Source organism: Oryctolagus cuniculus, chromosome 4 (genome assembly GCF_964237555.1).
Source record: "Oryctolagus cuniculus chromosome 4, mOryCun1.1, whole genome shotgun sequence".
Classification (NCBI taxonomy): Eukaryota; Metazoa; Chordata; class Mammalia; order Lagomorpha; family Leporidae; genus Oryctolagus; species Oryctolagus cuniculus.
The window spans coordinates 80,494,900-80,513,827 of record NC_091435.1 but is presented as its reverse complement, the minus strand read 5'-3'; the positions used below and the strand labels follow the sequence as shown (position 1 = coordinate 80,513,827).

Here is an 18,928-nt window from a genome sequence, read left to right as displayed (position 1 = left end):
CCTTTCTTTCTGTGGGTGGGAGGGCAGGTATGGTGGGAACCACCTTCCTTTTATCGCCCTCTCTTCCCGCCTCCATCATGGGGTGAAATAATGAAGCTCATTGCTCAGCTACCACTGGCAGCCAATTCACAACCCTGAGGGTAAACAGCCTTGGGCAAAACTGTGAGGCCTCAGCAGAACAGTGAAATAGAAAGATCCTGGGTTCTTGATGAGACCACAGCATTGATTCATCAGTCTTGAAGCTCACGTTAGCTCTGAAGGTCCACTTAAACTGTGAAATAATTTAGTTCCTTGATATTTAAACCAGGTTCAGTTCAGTTTTCTGTCTTGCAGTCAGAAGCATCCTGATAGTCATTTGCTCATATGTTTAGTATATTTAATTCACTTGATTATCCACTATACTCCAGACAATGGATTAAAGACCATAATTTAAAAAATCAAGGTCATAGTCTAGCAAGAGAGATGAATGCATTCAATGTTTTGTTAATTTCCACAGAACATAAAAAGTGCTATGAAAGGGGTATACATGGCGGACAGCAGAGGGGTCTATTTTGGCAGAAGAAGAGGTAGGGAAAAACATGGATGGCTTCCTGAACACCACTTGAAAGGCCACAGGATTTGTCTGGGTGAGGAAGGTACAGAAGCATATCTTAACAGAAGAAAGTAGCATAAGCAAAGATCTAGAAGCTTAAGACATCAGCATGAAGTGAGAGGTAGTGAGAAGAGACAATATAGGGAGAGGCCAGACCATAAAGCGGCGAAGGATGCAAGATAAAGGGACTGGGCTTTTATTCAGCAGCTGTACGGAACCTCTGAAGGGGAGTGGTAAGGTAGATTTGCTTTTTTTAAAAAAAAAAATTTATTTATTTGAAAGTCAGAGTTACACAGAGAGAAATGGAGAGGCAGAGATAGAGATAGAGAGAGAGAGATCTTCCATTCCACTGGTTCACTCCTCAAATGACCACAACTGCCAGAGCTGAGCTGATCCGAAGCCAGGAGCCAGAAGCCTCTTCCAGGTCTCCCATGCGGTGCAGGGCCCAAGCACTTGGACCATCTTCCACTGCTTTCCTAGGCCATAGCAGAGAGCTGGATCTGAAGAGGAGTAGCCGGGACTCAAATTGGCAACCATATGGGATGCTAGTGCTGCAGGCTGGGGGCTTTAACTCACTGTGCCACAGTCCTGGCCCCAAGGTAGATTTGCTTTTAACCCTAAATTAGTGTCTACACTGGGATTCTCCTCCACAAATACACAGGCTTTTACCTCACTGCAAAAGTGGCTACAAGCTAGCACTGATCTCCCAAACAAAATCAACTACCATCTTGTAGATGTCTCAAGAATTGATGGTCTCTGCCTCTGCTTCCCCCCTCCTCATCTTCTTCTTGAAAATCCTTCAATGTCTGGGTCAAAGAAATAAGGATGATAATATATGAAAGGTGCTGAGTGTAGCATATGATGCATAGCAGATAAGAATGCATGCTAGCTCCTTCTCACTTCTCTTGGGTTCAGACAGAATAAACTGGCAGTCACAGAAAGTAGTTGCTTTCTGATTAGAGAAATCCAGGCTGCAAAACTTCGCACTAAAATCACACACCGTTTTTGACAGATCAGCCACAGATTAGCTCCTCCTGGAGAAGCACATGGTCATGCTAAACCTTTAAAGGCCACTCTTCTTGTTCTTGCCCTCCTCATGCTAAGTGATGTAATGAAAATTCTCACCAAGTGAGTTATTAATAAAAATATTTTCAGAATTTAAGAAAGGGTTTTTTGGTGTGTTTTACTTCCAGCCTGTTTGCTTGGATGGGTTGAATTCCCTGCAGCACTGGCAACACTGTTTTTACCCTCCTGTAGGGAAGGAATGGTCATCCAGGAGCCAGCAAGTCAAGCAGATGAGAAACAGGACCCACCAAGCCAGGAGTCAGTCCAGGCAGCCCCAGGATATTGATTCTGAAAGGCCAAATTCTTTCCATCTGAACCACAAATGCTGATAAAATATTTTCAGGAGCAGAATGAGGGAATGTACTTCATCCACTTCCCAAAATGTAGAACTAAAGAGGTCAAACTCTATTTAATCCAAGCTGAGAAAATAGTGCCCAACTTTATCCCAGAGCTAAATTTAGGCATGAACTGAGATCTGGCCCTTGGCAAGTTAATTTAGATGAGCTAATGCTTGTTCCTGGCATACAGGATACACTCAGAAAACGGTAACCATTATTGTTATTGCAAAAATGGAGTGTCTGTTGGATGTTCTCATACAGTCCTCCCACGCATCCTAAAATCAGCTGTGCCAATCACTTGCACATCTGGGAACAAAACTCCACATGAGCTGAGAAGGAGGCAGCCCTCCCTTCAGAGCCTCTCTCTGGGAAGAGGGACACACTGTGCAGGAGGGGTCTATGCTGGGCGGGCTTGATTTTGAAGAGCTGAGGAAAAGGGTCCTCCACCTTCCTTTCCCCCTTCTTCCCTCTCCCAATGGCGGCCACAGCAATGGAGTTTGGGCAGATGAGGGGCCATGCAAGGAGCCAAGCATCCAGTAAAAGGTGCTTCCAGACCCCAGTTGGCAGAAAACGCCACACAGATCTCAGACAGGATTTCCTGAGTGGAGGGCTCAATCAATTGTCAAAGTTGTCCATTCCTTTAACAGTCATATTCAGATAACTGAGGTGAATTCCCGAGTTTAGATAATGTCTGTTGACCCACATGGTAGGGTAGAAACCCAACAACCAGATAACACACATGCTTTTAGGAACCAACATCACCACCTCTCTCCCTGGCCTGTGATTTAGAAGAAATTAATTTGAGTTTCATTTAGTTATCATGCTTCTTGTAAAATGTTCTTGGGGTCACTTCCATTCTTATCCTGCTACCACCACCCCAACATGAAGACTTTGGCATTATCTGGCTCGCCTTCCTCTCCAACATCCAGTTGGTCATCCATTTGTCTTTCCTTGAGTGCCTGCAGGGTTTGATAGTATCCCCTCAGTGTCATCTCATCTACTCTCAGTTGGATTAGGTAAAAGGACCAGAACTGATTTCCTGCCTCCAAATCACTCTCTTCATTGCAAGAGGGAACTTGCTGACTCTCAGTTTTCAACAGTGACAGCATCAGGGTAGTGTCCCTTGAAACAAGTTATTCAGCAGTAGGTGGTGCTCTTGGGCCAACTCAGAAAGTTTGTTCCATCAGGCAGACCAGAGAGGACAGACTGTGCTGTGGTCCACTATTTGTTTGGCATTGACTGTGGGCCTCTGGAAAACACAGAGTTATGGAAGGCACTGGTCCTGACCTCCAGGAATTTGCAACCTAACTGGGGAAATGAGATTTTTGAGCATGTATCTTATACTACTAGAGGGAGTGGATCAGGGCCAGCATGAGGCTGGTGGATAAAGGCTGCAGGAAGACACCCAGAGCACAGAAAGACCTCCTCCAATAGGGTAAAAAGAGAGAGTAGCATTTGAGCCAGGCCTTCAGCTAGTGTGGGGTACTAATAGGCAGTGATAATGGACTAGGCATTCCCAGAGGGAGGGTGTTGGCTTAGCAAAAGATGGGACATAGTACAGTAGAGGGCATCCATAGGGATGGGAGCTCAATGTCCAAATGCAGTCTAAGCCCTTCTGGTTTGTTTCCCTTCCTGAAACCTCATGACAAGGTCAGTGCCCCAGGGAAATCTCTTAGGGCAGGGCAAGCACCCTGAAGCAGGGACAGCAAGTCTACCCGATCTGTGTGCAGAAAACCACATTCCCCTTCCCCCTGTGCCAGGGAAGGGCATGGTTTCTCTCACCACATTGTACACACACACGGCAGGGTCTTTGCTATTCCAGAAAAGGCTGCCAAGGAGGGGCTGGAGGTGAGTAAAAGAGCAGGAAGAGCAAAGGATTTCCTGGGGAACATGGAATGGCCTGCACAGGGGCAGAACCCTCCTGGGATTCTAGCTGGAGGCAGATTTCCTCCACAGGAACTAATATGCCTCTGAGTACTTTACTGCAAATTTTCTGACTGCTTCTAAGACAAGACCTCAAGGCTGTGGCTCTGCTTGGAAATGGCTTTGGGAGATCAATGAGACACAGGGATAGGGCCAGAACTAAAGATACTCTTGAACTGGGATCTTATCTAAGAAATAGTGAAACCAAGGACTTGAACATCAGTATAGCTCCCTGTGCTTATGCGTGACAAGGCATTTTCTTGTGTTTATGTCTGAGATGGTCTCTCTCCGTGTATCTGTTTGAGAAATCACTATTCTCTGGGTAAGTGGACTCTTTGGGTTTCAGAATGACTAACTTCAACTACAAAAAGCCAAGTACAAACATACACAAAATCTCTTTTTCTAACCTGTACAAGTGGGACCAAGAGCTGTACCCCCTGTCTTATATTTGAAAAATGGGTCCCAGGAAGGCCACATTGTAGAGTCACAGCCCACATCAAGTCAAAAATAATCTAAAAGAATGCATGGTTCTTTATGAGCAGAAAGGACATCGTCCTGGAGTTGTCGGAGGGCTATCCTGTGGAGGAAGCAAGTGGAGGGGGCAGAGCTGGGCTACTGGTGAAAGCTCCAGGAGAGTTGCAGACGGAGGCCATTCTAACAGCTGGGGATGGTGGAAGTGACACAGGCTACCTCAAAAAGCTGTGGCCTCCTCAGCCCTGTAAATGCTCAGCAGTCTGTAGCAACATGTATCAGTCAGGGAGGCTGGAAGGGAGGTCTGCCCTGGGTAGAGAATTGAACCAGATCCAAAGACTGCAGGATTCTCAGGTGCTCCTGGCAGGGCCAGAACCATTCATCAGAATCTAGTTGTTCTCGTGGCCCCTGGCTACACAGCAGACTGCTAACCCTGTGCTGTGCTCTGACTCCTGGTAACTGGCAGGGAAGGCACATGACCTCCTGCATACCCCTGGGGCAGTTCGAGTTCCAGCCACACTTGTCTGTGGATGTTCCTAGAACCCAGTCTGCACCTTGAGGCTGCTGAGATTGCTCACACTCCCCCCTCCCCCTGTACCCCAACCTTGGCTGAATGCACCCCCATTTATGTTCCCAGAGCAATGGTAAGTACTTTGTGAACTCACCCATACAACAGCTACTTGTTTGCTGGTGCACTCTGCTCTAATAAAGTAAAGCCTGACTCTAGTTCATTGTCTACTTGCCCTTCCCCAGCTCAGTGCTTAGTACTTATTTAAATGGCTCAACATCAATCCTGGCTGCCTGGTCACAAGTTTCCATTCCCCTTTCCCTCTGCCAGCAGCACACATCGTGTCTAATTCTCAATGACTAGCTCCTACTCAAGATCTCTTCCTGGTTTCTCCAGTTACCAAGCCCCACCCTTACATCCATGCTCTGCTGCCATGAACCACCCACTGTCTGCTCTGATATCCTTGTTGTGAATGAGGCTGTACTCACCCACTTCCCTGACTGTGCCTCTCCTGCTCCTGACCCTGCTCACCTGCATGGACCAGCTCACATCTCTCTCCACAAACCCACCATGTGTTGAGCATCTACTAGGCTCTGAGCATACCAGATGCTTTATATACATATATTTTAGTACATATAATAATCCTAAGGCATGTATTAAAATATTTTAGGTAAGCAGATATGCTAAGAGAGGGTGAATGGCCACATGGTGAGTGGCCAAGCTAGGATTCAAACTCAGGTCTCCCTGATGCCAAAAGCCCGTGTTCTTTCTGGAAAAACTGGGTCTTCTGGCCTGTGGTCTCTCTCTGACCTCTACAGGAGGCCTAACTACCTCTGGCCAAAAAAGGAAGCAGGAATACAAAAGAGAAGCAGAGCAGTAAGTGCAGAGGGAAGATGCACAGAATGAGTAGGGCAGAACAGGCAGGATGAGAAAATCCTCAAATAGGAAAGGAAGTAGAGGAAGAATAGGGTAGAAGGTGAAGAAAAGGAGGGAGAGTGGGTTCTTCAAAGTGAAATGCCTGGAAAGAAACCCTGAAAAACGTCCCTCTCCAGTTAGTTGATTTATTTTACTAAATAAAAGAGTACTTAAGACATTTCCTCCACTTTCCCTAGGGGGCAGAACTGATGTGTTTTCTTTCTTCCTAGATGACCTGCCCGTGCACAATGCCCCTAGCCCAGCCCACCCAGCCCAGTGGACAGCAGAGACCTTGATATCTTAACTCATCTAAGTTCTAATCACCGGAGTAGGTTCTATTTCTAAACCATTTTTTTCTTAGACAGTATTAAAAATCGTATCATTGCCAAACCTACACTACCTCTCATGTAAAACCTGGGGTGAGAGTGGAGAGTTGTAGCCCCTAGCACCAAGCAAACAATGCTAATGAATAAATGAACCAGTGGACATTTCTTAGTTTCTACTCTATTCCTGCCTCCCCTCTCTATCTCTCTCCCATACACCCCCCCCCCCCAACACACACACATTTAATCTCTGATCAGACCTTCTTTCCCTAGTTCAGCTAAATTGCTGTAGACAAAATCAGTATGACCATCCGGATTCTAAAAAGTACTGTAGTTCCCAGGGGTCACTCTGGGGTCCATTCATATGTAGAGGCCACATAAGCAGACTCTTCATACACAGAAATTCACCTTCCAGCCCTCTTGGGAGAACCTTGGCAGGGAGCCAAGCCTCCCATGCCTGCATATCCCCCCCAGCCCTCCCTCCGCTCTGTTCTCCACACCTACACTCCACATGCAGGCTGCTGATCTCAAGACACAAGTGAGGCTGAAAATGCAGGAGCAGGAAGAAAGGAGAAGGAGAAGGATGTAAGAGGGAGAAAACAGCTTTGGGAGAAAACACTCACACAGGCAGCCTGCAGAACATTGTGACTTGGATTATTTTTGGAATCTAATGTTTCTAATGTTCAAGGGAGGAAATGAGAAAAAGTAAGTAGAGATTCCCAGGACCAGCAGGCTGGAAATAATTCAGGACACTGTGTTCCGTGTCAGAGGGGCGGGATACAGACACACTTCCTTGCCCAGAGCCCAGTCAACAGGAGGTGCAGGGGCTCGGAGGCTTAGGCCCTCAGCAGGATTGAGAAGCCAGGAACAAGAGGGCACTGGAGCCTCTCTTCAGAAAAAGCAGGAAATTACACACTACCCAACAACGACCTTGCCCTTCTGGCTGCTCTGAGGGTTACAGCTCTTTGAAGCCTCCCTCTCAACAAGAAGTGCTCAGGTCACTGAATCACACAGAAACTTGGTACAACTCTCTGGAGGCCTGCTCAGTGCCTGTCCTTTTACCACATTATGGTAAGGTTAAATGCCTCCAAAGATGGGATGTGTATACTGAGCAAACTGGGACGCCACCAGCCTCAGGGCAGAGGGTCTACCTTCTGATGCTGCCTACCTGCCTCTATCCAGGCAAAACTCTAAACCTTCCTGAGTTTGAAAGATGATAGTCATAGGTACACCCCCCAACCCTACCTGCCACGTAAAACAGAAGACCCAAATGATGAACCACTGACTGGATGACTTTGGGTGGGTCTCTGCTTAGGGTCAACTTTTTCTATGTGAAAGGAAGGGCTGGACCAGAAAACCTCTAAGGTCATGGGTGTGAGAACACTCTGGAGACTGACATTCAAAAGAGTATTATGTATTGTAATAACTACAAAGGCACTTCACTTTGACAAATGACTTGGCGTTGCACTTACTGTTGGCTCAGAGAGCATGGGGTTGGAGGTATAGGGAAGAGGAGACACAGTAGGCAAGTGTCCAGGGTAGAAGCAGAGGCCACAGAATCTCTCTACAACTAGCCACTCCCCCTCTGCCACAGCCAGTTCTGGTCACTCTAAGAGTGATGGGACTTTGGGTACTGTAATGGGAGTGTTCCAAACTGTTTATACTTTGGAAGCAGAGGGCAGGAAACAGCAGTGGATACCTTGCCCTGCGATAGGGCATCCTGGGGATGTCCTGAAAAGCTAATGTGGCTAACAGGACATGCAAGCCTCAAAAACACAATAAGCACCTAACCCCTGGCACAGTAGCCAGCTGCTTACCATGAGGCCCTTCACCCAGTGCTGCTTTGTGTATATTTCCTCACGGTGATTAACATGAAAGCAACAGCACTGGGTGGCATAATCTTCTGAGGATATTAAAGTGCATACATATATGTCATGGATGGATTGTAGTATTTCTGTCTCCAAGTTTGCAGTGGAATAAACAAACATATTGTTAACTTCAATGCATGGCCAGAGATGTGCATGGGAGGAGCAATCACCTCCCCTGGGCACCAGGAAGAGTCACTTTCCTCTGTGGCTGCTTCAAGGCCAGACACTGTTTCTGCAGAGACCTTTCCCTGTAGAGGCTCCCCCAACCCTGGTCCATCAAGGATGACCCTGTGTGTGACCCGCAAGTTCCTCTTTTGTGCCTTGCCCAGGGCCACTGCATAGCCTGGTGACCTGAAGGGCTCCCATGAATCCATATCATAATGTCCAACTTCTCTCAAAAATCAATTTCTAATTTTGTTCCATTAGGAATAATTGAAAATGATTTGGGGCAAGATCATTGAAAGGGAGCACCAGTGACACTATGTGTGGTCTCAGCAGGCACCGGATGACTGAAGAGTAACTCACAAGTGAAACAGCGTAGGCAGGAGGAGGGGAAGATGACATCAGAAGAGCAGCTACACAGGCACCGGGCCGGGTACCTCCACATACATCATCCCATTTAATTCTCAAAACAACCCAGGGCAGCAGCTTGTTGAGTTGTTTTTTCTTTAAGCAAGAAAACTCAAGAGATTATGGTTTTATTTGCTGAGGAAAGTTTCTTATTTTTCATAATCACACAAGGCAATAGTCCTGAAAAGAACCCACTATAGATGTGTGAGGGGAGAATAAGTAGCAAAAAGCAAAAATTACTATGGAATTGTTAAGCTATAAAAGGGCATGGTGGGGGGTGGCGGCCGGCACTTTAGCGCAGCAGGTTAAAGCCCAGGCCTAAAGCGCCAGCATCCCATACGGGCGCTGGTTCTAGTCTTGGCTGTTCCTCTTCTGATCCAGCTCTCTGCTATGGCCTGGGATAGCAGTGGAAGATGACCCAAGTCTTTGGGCCCCTGCACTCATGTGGGGGACCAGGAAGAAGCTCCTGGCTTCAGATCAGCGCAGCTCCAGCCGTTGCGACTAGCTGGGGAGTGAACCAGCGGATGGAAGACTTCTCTCTGTCTCTACCTCTCTCTGTAACTCTGTCTTATGAAATAAGTAAAAATAAATCTTAAAAAAAATAAAATTAAAAAAATTTAAAAAAGGACATGGGTATTTAGTGTAGCAGGTCTCAAAGGAGAAAGAACAGTAGGCATTTGGATTGGGGGCAGGAAGCTTCATCAAGGGACTCTGGAGATTCTGATATGCTTTCTTAGGGATGTATTCTCTATCACCACAACCTACCACTACCATGGCCATGGCCACCCCACTTCTCCTGCTGAAAGATGTTCTCATACAGGATGAGTACTATGCATGAGAACAGTGCAGTGTGCAGGCAGAAGGAAAGTCAGAAGAAACTGAGCCAGTCCAAAGTCCATATCTTTGTTTTGTTAGTAACACGACTGGGGGTCAAATCCTAAGGTGCACTTAGCACACCCCCATTTTCAGCAAGGATGTGGTACCCAGGGATATGAACAGAAGTTCAGTATGCAAAAATGAATATGCAGGAAGGCATTTAAAAGTTAGGTTCTCCTTTGGAGATGTGGTACGGGCAGGTACAGGCAGCCACTGAGGCTATAGCCTCCTCTGAGCACCTAAAACAAATGAGAGGTTTCCATATTCCCAGGATGCTTTGGTCATGAAGGAGATGAGTGCCAAAGAACCCTGTCAAGTATGGTCATAGAGACCTTGTCTCAGCTGGTTCCCAGACCTGCACTTACTCAGAAAACAAATGCAACAGGCAGCATAAACTAGTAATCAGCATGATCCCAACACTGGAAGCCCCGCTGGGTATCTTTGGGGGTTTTCCCCACATTAATATCATCCTCCTTTCCAGAAAAGCTTTGGACAAAACCAAAAATGGGCCTCCTGGGGAGAAATCAGCATAGGCTTCTCTGTTCAGAAATGAGGTAGGCAAAAGTTTCTCAATCAGCACCAGAGCTCTTCAAAGCATAGCTCCTTCCCCAAAAAAGGCTGGAAAATGGTGGGGCACACCCACATCTGAAGGCAGGTGGTTTGGCAGTGTTTTTCTGGTGCCTTGCATGACATCAGCATATGGAAGACATGATGAGGACTCTACTGCTGTCATTAGATGTCCAGGATAGGACTTCCACAGGGTGAGAGAGCTCAACTTTTTGATGTCAAGGTCCCTTCTAGCTTTACCATTTGAAGATGGTGCTCAAGGCACCTGGGAAGAAGGGGGTTGTGGGAAGGATCCTCCACTGAGCAGCACTCACCCTTCCTGTTGCCAAAGGCACATGAGCTGTGTCTATCTGATGACCTTCAATAACACACATGGACCTCCAGTGGGGAAGAGGCCCTTCCCTTCTCCTTGGTAAAGGGCTATGGTTACAGGGCAGACACCTTTGTCGCACAGGATGCATTGTTTCTGGGGAGGGGGCACTATGAAACAAGGCTACAGAGAGCTGTGATCTGCACCCAGCCAATGGGTGACCAGCCCCTGTTCTGTGAACACAGTAGAGGACAGGACTATTACTTATAGACCAGAGGGCACAGGGCCATGGATTACTGAAATCACCTCTGAATTACCCAGAGAAATTACCAAAGAAATTGCTCATCAAGGCTCCTCTGCCACTCCTGAGTTGCAGTGTCCTCACTTCTTGAAAACTCCCTAAGCACAGGGGCTGTGCCTAGCATGGTGCAAGGTACACATTGGAAATTTAATAAACAAGAGTTTATGCAAAGGGAAATGAGGCCACATTTGGAGGTGTGGAAAGTCTGTTATATTGATCATGGTGATGGTCTCACACATGAATGCCCATGTCCAAACTCATCAGATTGTGTACAGTAAATACGTGACATTTATTATGTACCAGTTTTACTTCAATGTCCGCTTTAAAAATTAAAAGTAAGGCAGTAAATAAATAGGCATTTACGCATACCCCTTATTAGATGGCAAGCTGCTGTGGAGCAGAATTTCTGTATTATTCATCTTTATTGAAGTGATTATCTGGGCCCCTGACAGCTACTCAACATTCATTATTAAATGAATGGGTGACTTGCTTTATGAATGACCTGTGGAACACAGTCCCCCATCCCTCGCTGTTCAGTTAGGGAGAGCATGGCTCCCTTCCCACCTCCTCCAGGATGGGGAATGCAGGGGTCATCACAGGGGTCAGGGTAAGGTGGTGAGAGGTGGTGTCACTCCCCAAGGTCAGCTGCTTAATGGGGAACACCAACTCATTTTTCAAATTCTGGGGAACAAGCTGCCACCCCACAGGACCGGAGGGGACATTATGCACCCACCCCCTTTACAAAAATAGAAGCTAAGTGATCACCAGACTCCCCTGATTGCCAAGAGCTTCCCAGTTCTGGAATTAGAGGTCTCAGCCGACAAGCCTCCCCCCAGAAAGGAGGCTGAGACGCAGCTCACGCAGCAACTATTCCCTCACACCCTTGTTTAGATGTGGATCTGCACACCAACCCTTATTCTAGACTATCACCCTCCTGACCTCTTCTAAAAACACCAAATAAGTCAAAGGCTGAGGCTCTTAGTGCTGCACAGATATTTTAAATTAATCCTGAAGCAACTTAAAAGGCCTGTTTTCCTCTCTGCCCCACACTGCAGCAGCTGGGTTGAGGCTTTTCACCACTGACTCAATATCAAACTATTCCTGGGCTGCCCTCTTCTAATCATCCTTCTCATTCCCACTGTCTTGTTATAATCTCTCCCTCTCTTCCCCATCGCTCACACACATGTGCATACACACAAAACACAGGAGTACATGCATACACATATGCACTTCTTTTTTAAGCATGAGCACATCAAAGAACAGAGGTTCTACAGTTAGAGTCCGTGGATAGACTTTAGGGATCATGCACTTTGTAGGGAGAGAAAGCCTGCCTTTATCTTCCCTCACCTCCAACAAAAATAGAGCATGCCCATTCATGTGAACAGAGGCAATAGACTATATTAGTGTTAGCAATGCCAGTACATTTGGCATCAGTGGAAACATACATTTTCAAGTATGTCTTCAAGTATCATTTATACTCATCATGATTAAAATTATGATAGTTATTAGACTTCAAGTAGATCTCAGTACTTAACATGTTAAGAAATATATATATAACTTCTACTTTTAGAAAATCTAATAACTGTCAATAATTGCTTTCCAAGCCTATGTATATTTTTGTATACTTATAAATTTTGAGAAGATGCCTATAGGTTTCACTAGACAAAGGGTTAATAGCACAGAAAAGTTAAGAGCTCCTGCTGTAGAGGGAGCATTGGAAGATGAAATTTCAGATCTTCTGTAGGGTCACCAGGGTGTGGCCAGGGAGTTTACGGGCTCACAGGGATTCTTAGTAGTATTGCAAGGCAGGTCCCAGGAGCAGATGGACAAGCAGGCTACTGGATAAGAGTCTGGGTGGCCTTTGGAGACAGACTACAATACTGACTTTGTCTAAGCAGCAGTATGACCTTGGGTAAGCCACTTCACCTAAGTTCACTCAGCTATAAAACAGGAACACTGACATGCTATACAATTCTTGTGAGAATGAAAGAACAGCAGCAATTTACCATGCAGTTGAACAGAACCTGACTGGCTACAGAAAGGCAGCTTTCCCTGCCTCAGGACCTCTGAGCTACAGAACACTGTTTCATTTTGTAGACAGGCACTCTGTATGCCCTATACAGGATTCCTACATCCTTGGGTGTCAGGGATACCATGAAATGTTCTAAATCTTAAATCATGACTACACAGATCTAGGAGCCTTGTCTCTGTTCTTGTCCTTGGCTCATGGAAATAGGTTCCCCAGGCCAGGCCAGATTTTATGGAAGATTCCATATCCCATAGCACAAAGGACCCCAGGTTAAAAAGGAGCTGTTCCAAACCTTCCCAACACTGGCCACAGGAGCCAAAGTGCCTGTCTCTGGCTTCACAAAGTGGCTGGCAGCTGACTTGGTAACTCACAACTTGGTGAGTGAGGCAGGGATCTGTTATTCAAGTTTCCTCTCCCAGAGTAGGCCAGGGTGGGGTCAGACCAGGCTGGCAGGCCACTGGGCCAAGCTTCCCAAGGAAAGTCAAGGAACCCCTTTTACATATCTTTTACAAAAACCTGCTTAAACAACATTCAGTCATCGAAAGGGACACACATTCTTTATAAACTACATATATTCATTTTCTTTTGACTATAAAAGATTAGAAAATGGAAAATTTATACGGAAAACCTAACCATAAGCCTGGCTTGTAGAAACCAAAAGTATTAGCATTGGGGCCAGTGCTGGCATTTCATATGGGTGCCAGTTCATGTCCTGGCTGCTCCTCTTCCAATCCAGCTCTCCACTTATGGCCTGGGAAAGCAGTGGAAGATGGCCCAAGTGCTTGGGCCCCTGCATTCATGTGGGAGACCCAGAAAAAGCTCCTAGCTCCTGGCTTTGGATCAGTCCAGCAATGGCCATTGTGGCCAATGGGTAGTGAACCAGCAGATGGAAGGCATTTCTCTTTGTCTCTCCTGCTCTATAGCTCTGCCTCTCAAAATAATAAATAAAACCTTAAAACGAAATAAAAAGTATTAGCACTGAGGTAATTTTCTTCCAGTTATACATAAACTGAGATCATAATTAAAGAGAGATTTTACTGTTTTTAAATAAATTCTTTTTAAAAAAGACATTTATTTGAAAGGCAGAGCTGAGAGAGAGAGGAGGGAGAGAGAGAGGAGGGAGAGAGAGAGGAGGGAGAGAGAGAGGAGGGAGAGAGAGAGGAGGGAGAGAGAGAGGAGGGAGAGAGAGAGGAGGGAGGGAGAGAGAGAGAGAGAGAGAGAGAGATATCATCCATCATCTGGTTCACTGCCTAGATGGCCACAACGGCCTGGGCTGAGCCAGGCCAAAGCCAGGAGCCAGGAGCTTCTTCTGGGTTTCCCACATGGGTGCAGGGGCCAAAGTACTTAGACCATCTTTTGCTGCTTTCCCAGGTACATTAGCACAGAGTTGCAGCAGAAGTGGGGCAGTCAGCTCTTGAACTGGTGCCCATGTGGGATGCCGGCACTGCAGGTAGTGGTTTAACCCACAGTGCCACAGTGTCAGATCTGAGAGTTTTTAATCTCAACTTCATCACTTAAAGCCTAGCTATGTCTTCAGCATGGGCTCTTAAACAGCACAGAATCATTGTATCAGACACTGCTTGTAAAATGTACATTTACTGGGAGATGTCATGGCATTCTCAGGGATAGCATTTGTATTTAAATATGCAAATCATATTCAGAAAACTGATAGGAGAATCCGCTTTACTTTTCTTAAAGTGCATATAATAGCAAACTCTATTCTTGCTCCTCTTCAGCTTGAAAAGAATCCAAAGAAGATACTTTTGTGTCAACAAAGAGACACCACATATCAGGGGTTTTAATTTTTCACTTTATCATTCTCACTTTTCCCTGATAAGGTGAAAGCTTTGAAAATTCACCATCGGAAAAATGGTGCTTTACTCAAGAAAGTACCCAGCAGCTGAGGAGAAACCTCCAGGAAAAAAGGTGCAGCAAAAAAAAAAAAAAAAAAAAAAAAAAGTCCAGACTTAGAAAAATGGGACTCAGATGTGAGCCCTGCTATTGTAGATCCAAGAGCAGGAGCGTCAGTTTCCCTGCATGTCAAGAGAGACACCCCCACCTTTTAAGGGTAGAAGGAAGCTAAGTAAGACTCTACATGTGAAAATACTTTGTCAACAGTAATGTGTATTGCAGGGCAATAATCAATCATTAATGTGCTAGTGGCTGCTAATGGCATTTGTTGTTAGCTGGCTTGAGCTACTCATTGCAGGCACTTAAACGCACAATGCCCAAGACTGGTGTCAAGCATGGACTCTAGGGCAAGGTCGCACTTACTAGCTTGCCAAGTTATTGAACTTGTCAGTTTCTTCACCTGTAAAATGGGCTAACGAGTTCAATTACCTCTTAGGATTTGTAAGAAGATTCAAATGAGCTAATTTACACTCAATGCTTAAAACAATGCCTAACAAATAACAAATACATAAGAATATATAAGAATGTAATTACATAAGAATAAGATTTAAAAACAGTAATCAGCCAAATGTAAGAATGAAATAAAATTGTACTAGTTAAAACTAGTGGGCACATAAGAAACTTTTTTCCAAAGAAAGTACTATGAGCACTATTCAGAAAGTTGCATTAGCAACCTCTATCAGTTTGCTTATAAAGCCATGCCCCCCAGGTCACCCCAGCTCAGGTTTGGCCTGCTGTCTTCCTACCTTCTCAGCATCCTGCTCGAAGAGCCGCAGCTGGAAGCACTGGTCCAGCTTGAGCTTGCGCACATGCCACATCTGGTGCAGGTGCTGCCGGGTGGAGTGCAGCTTGTCCAGGAGGCTGGTGATCTTGGGCACCAGGCTCTGGAAGTCAGCGCTGCCTGGGATGCAGTTGCGCCCTGAGAAGCCATCACTGCAGCGAATGCACTGCAGTAGCCTCTGCCCCTCCCGGTCCAGCTCCTCCACAGGGGCCTTGAGCACCTTTTTCTTGAGCTGTGTGTGCTCGTCGATGAGCCGCCGAGAGCCCTCCACATCCACGGGGAACTCCTTCCGGGCCAGCATCTCCTGCAGGTCCTCAAGGCGCGAGAGCAGGTGCACGGCACTGTTGAAGAACTCCTCCAGGGAGAGCCGCAGCTCAATCCACTCCTCATGGTTGTAGTCCAGGGAGCCATCAAACTCCTCTGTCAACTGGGAAGGGTCCACCAGCTTGGTGAGGCCCTCCACGGACACCATGCTCGTCTGGAAAGGGCAGACAGAGAGAGGGAGTTAGTGAAAGGGGCGGGGGGAGGAGGGCAGAAACAGGAAGGAGGCCAGGAGGCAGGGAAGGCAAGCGACGGGACAAGTCCACATGATAATGAACTCAGCCTGCCTAGGAAAGGGTGAGTGGGAGACCACGGGCCTCATGAGCCAGGAGTCACCAATCAGCCAGGCTCAGCAGCTTTAAGAGAATGCAGACTGCTTCAACAAGCGTCTCCACCTGCCTACCACTTACCATCTAAGGAAAGACGGCTTTTATCACTTCTCGGCCTTTTGACTAAAATCAAAGTGAAGGAAAGACTGCGTTTGTGTCCCTGATCCCTGACCTTCCCTCTTCCCTAACCCAGGTCCACCACAACAGGGCTCTAGATGCCAGAAGCAGAAGCTGGGAGGAAAACTGACCTAGTGCCTGGAAGGCCAGTTTTCCATAGCTGTAAAACCCAGGCCCACGGGCCCAAGTACCATGGCTGCATTAGGCACTGTAGGTCGATACTTGGGCAGCTAGGATTTCTTAGTCTGTCTGCTTGCCTCAAGCTGAGCCAGCTCCAGCCCAGCTCTGAGGCTCTCCCTGGTGGCAGATGCTCTTGCGTGATACAGAGAACTGAACCAGAACCAGGCAATAGGTAATCCGGGCTTTCTATTTTCTCAGTGAGGCCTTTACAATCTCCTGGAGGCAGAGTTGAGTGAGAAGGGTTGACTTAAGGAAGCAGACTATGCCTGGCAACTGGTGATGCCCACGACCCTGCCAGTATCTCAACAAGCAGCTTTTCCTTTCCATGGGACTTAGGCTTCTCCACTGTCTCCTAAAGGAGAGGCTATCCAAGATATATCTGATTTGGGTCTCAGCCCTACTTACTAATTATGTAACCTGTCTAAGGTCTTAGAATTTCAATATCCTCCTCTATATGACAGAGATCATAGTACTGTTCTCCTAGTGCTTGCTGGGATTAAGTGTGTCAGTGCATATTAAAGCACATAGGGTGCTAGCACTGAGTGTATGTTCAGTCCCTAGCACAGCTCACCATAATGATCTGAAAGCTGCATCATTACTTGAACCCTTAAAATCAGTTTGTCTGTCTTGCTACTTTTTGATCATCTCCTCTTTTCCTTCTTTCTTGTACCACCCCCACCCCCACCCCTGCCCCAAGATGCAAGAAGGAGCTGGCATGGGAAGAGAAGTGGTTCTCAAACTTTCTCAAACTTGACTGCTCCTTAGAACCCCCTGGGGAGTTTACAAACAAAAACTCATCCCTAAAAATTCTGCTTTAATTGGCCTGAACTAGAGCTTGGGCCTGGGCTGGTTTAAAAGCTCTCCAGGAAATTCTAATGTGCAGCTACAAAGTCCTGCACTCTCGATCCTTGCCACTTGGGCCAGCAGCACTGGCTTCACCAGGAGCAGAACTGATGCCCCACTCTAGCCCTACATGAGTCAGATCTGCACTTACAGGGGCCCACATTGTGGAGCAGCAAGTTAAGCTGTTGTCTGCAGCACCATCTTCCATATGGGTACTGTTTCTGATGTAGGCAGGCATATAGGATAAAACTGATTAGATTTGTGAGCTGGAAGACCCGTTTTCACCACGGCCCCTGTGATCTCATGCCCCTACCTGGCCACACCTGTGCGTCCACCTGCCAATAAGACTAATTAATCACTCCCCTTTGGAAGTGGATTAAAGGCCTGAAACATGGTGAGCCCAGCCCTTTTCACCCTTTTTCACCATTATGGACCCTGGTTGGTCCACGCCTTTGGGCTGCCCACGCTCTCTGCCTTTGCTTCGCTGCTCATGATAAACTGTTAATAGCTGCTCAAAATCAAACACTTGCTGCACATGGCTTTTGGATTGCTTTCTGCTTGGTATGGATTCCAAGTTAATTTCCAGACTTTCCTTTCTCCCTTAGATTAGATTAATGCCCTCACTCTCCTATGCATTTGTCTCACTAAATAAAAAGCTTAAAACTTATCATGTTGCCTGGTTTATTTGTACCAGTATTCAGAATTCTTTTCTGAATATGTGACAAAACCCCACATGGTTTATTAATATTTCAGATTATTAATAAGCAAATCAGTAACAGTCCCAGCTGTTCCACTTCTGATCCAGTGCCCTGCTGATATGCCTGGGAAAGTGCTTGGGCCACTGCAACCACGTGGGAGACCAAGAAGCAGCTCCTGGTTCTTGGCTTTGGCCTGGCTTGACACGCTGGCCGTGGTGGGCATATGGGGAATGAGCCAGTTGATGGAAGATCTCTGTCTCTGTCTCTCTCTCTCTCTAACTCTACCTTTCAAATAAATAAAATAAATTTTTATAAAATAAAAAAGAATCTGCACTTACAGGATTCCTAGGCAACTCATATGCAATAAACTTTGTGAAGTACTTGAGTACTAATCCCCTCAAATCTGGCTCCAAATTTACCACTTCTAGGAAGTCTTCTTTGATTAGACTCACCAATTATTCATTAAGTATGTGTTGCTGAACAAGCCTGCATCCTCCTCCCAGCCTCACGATTGCCTCAGTCTGTAGTGGTATTAAGCTTGCTGTTGGTAAGATATTCTCCTGAGTAGGAGCCCCCAGCTCTCATCCTGAACAAGAGGTTCAGGAGGCAGAGACAAGTTTGCTGAACCTGGAGTGAGGGCAGGTACAGGCCGATGGGATGTGCAGGGCAGCTACACTGAAGCAGATGTCTCAAGACTTATTGGAAATACTCTTTGCAGTCTCTTCAGGTTACAAATGCATAACCCCCTGTCACCACCTCTGCACAAAGAAACCAAAACTACAGACAGCATTTCCATACAGGGTTCCCAGTGTTCCACAGGGGTGCTAGGAGACTGCGAGAGTTTTTCTACCAAGCCTTATTTCTTGTGTTATTTACATACAGTGAGAACTGCCCCGTCAGGGGTCAGGTCACTGTACTCAGATCCCAGCCTCCCAGGACCATCACCCCACACACAGGTGCTGCTGGCCTCTGGGAAACACAAGTCTGCAATGGGAAGCAGCACTGCTTTTAAGTACTCCTTCTCTGCCTCCCATTCCCGGCACCCCACCCCCACTTCATCCCCCTGCAGATGAGGGCCAGAATTCTGAGAAA

At 46.5% G+C, this 18,928-nt stretch overlaps 1 protein-coding gene across 32 annotated transcripts in view; it reads right to left on the bottom strand.

Moving 5' to 3' along the window:
• The window catches only part of KALRN (kalirin RhoGEF kinase), a 783,799-nt gene that overhangs the window by 458,920 nt on the left and 305,951 nt on the right, over nt 1-18,928 (bottom strand). For all 32 annotated transcript variants that reach the window (XM_051859217.2, XM_051859218.2, XM_051859219.2 and 29 more), the window contains one exon: nt 15,314-15,826. In XM_051859217.2, coding sequence (XP_051715177.2) covers nt 15,314-15,826 — 513 coding nt within the window. The remainder of the gene's footprint in view (nt 1-15,313; nt 15,827-18,928) is intronic.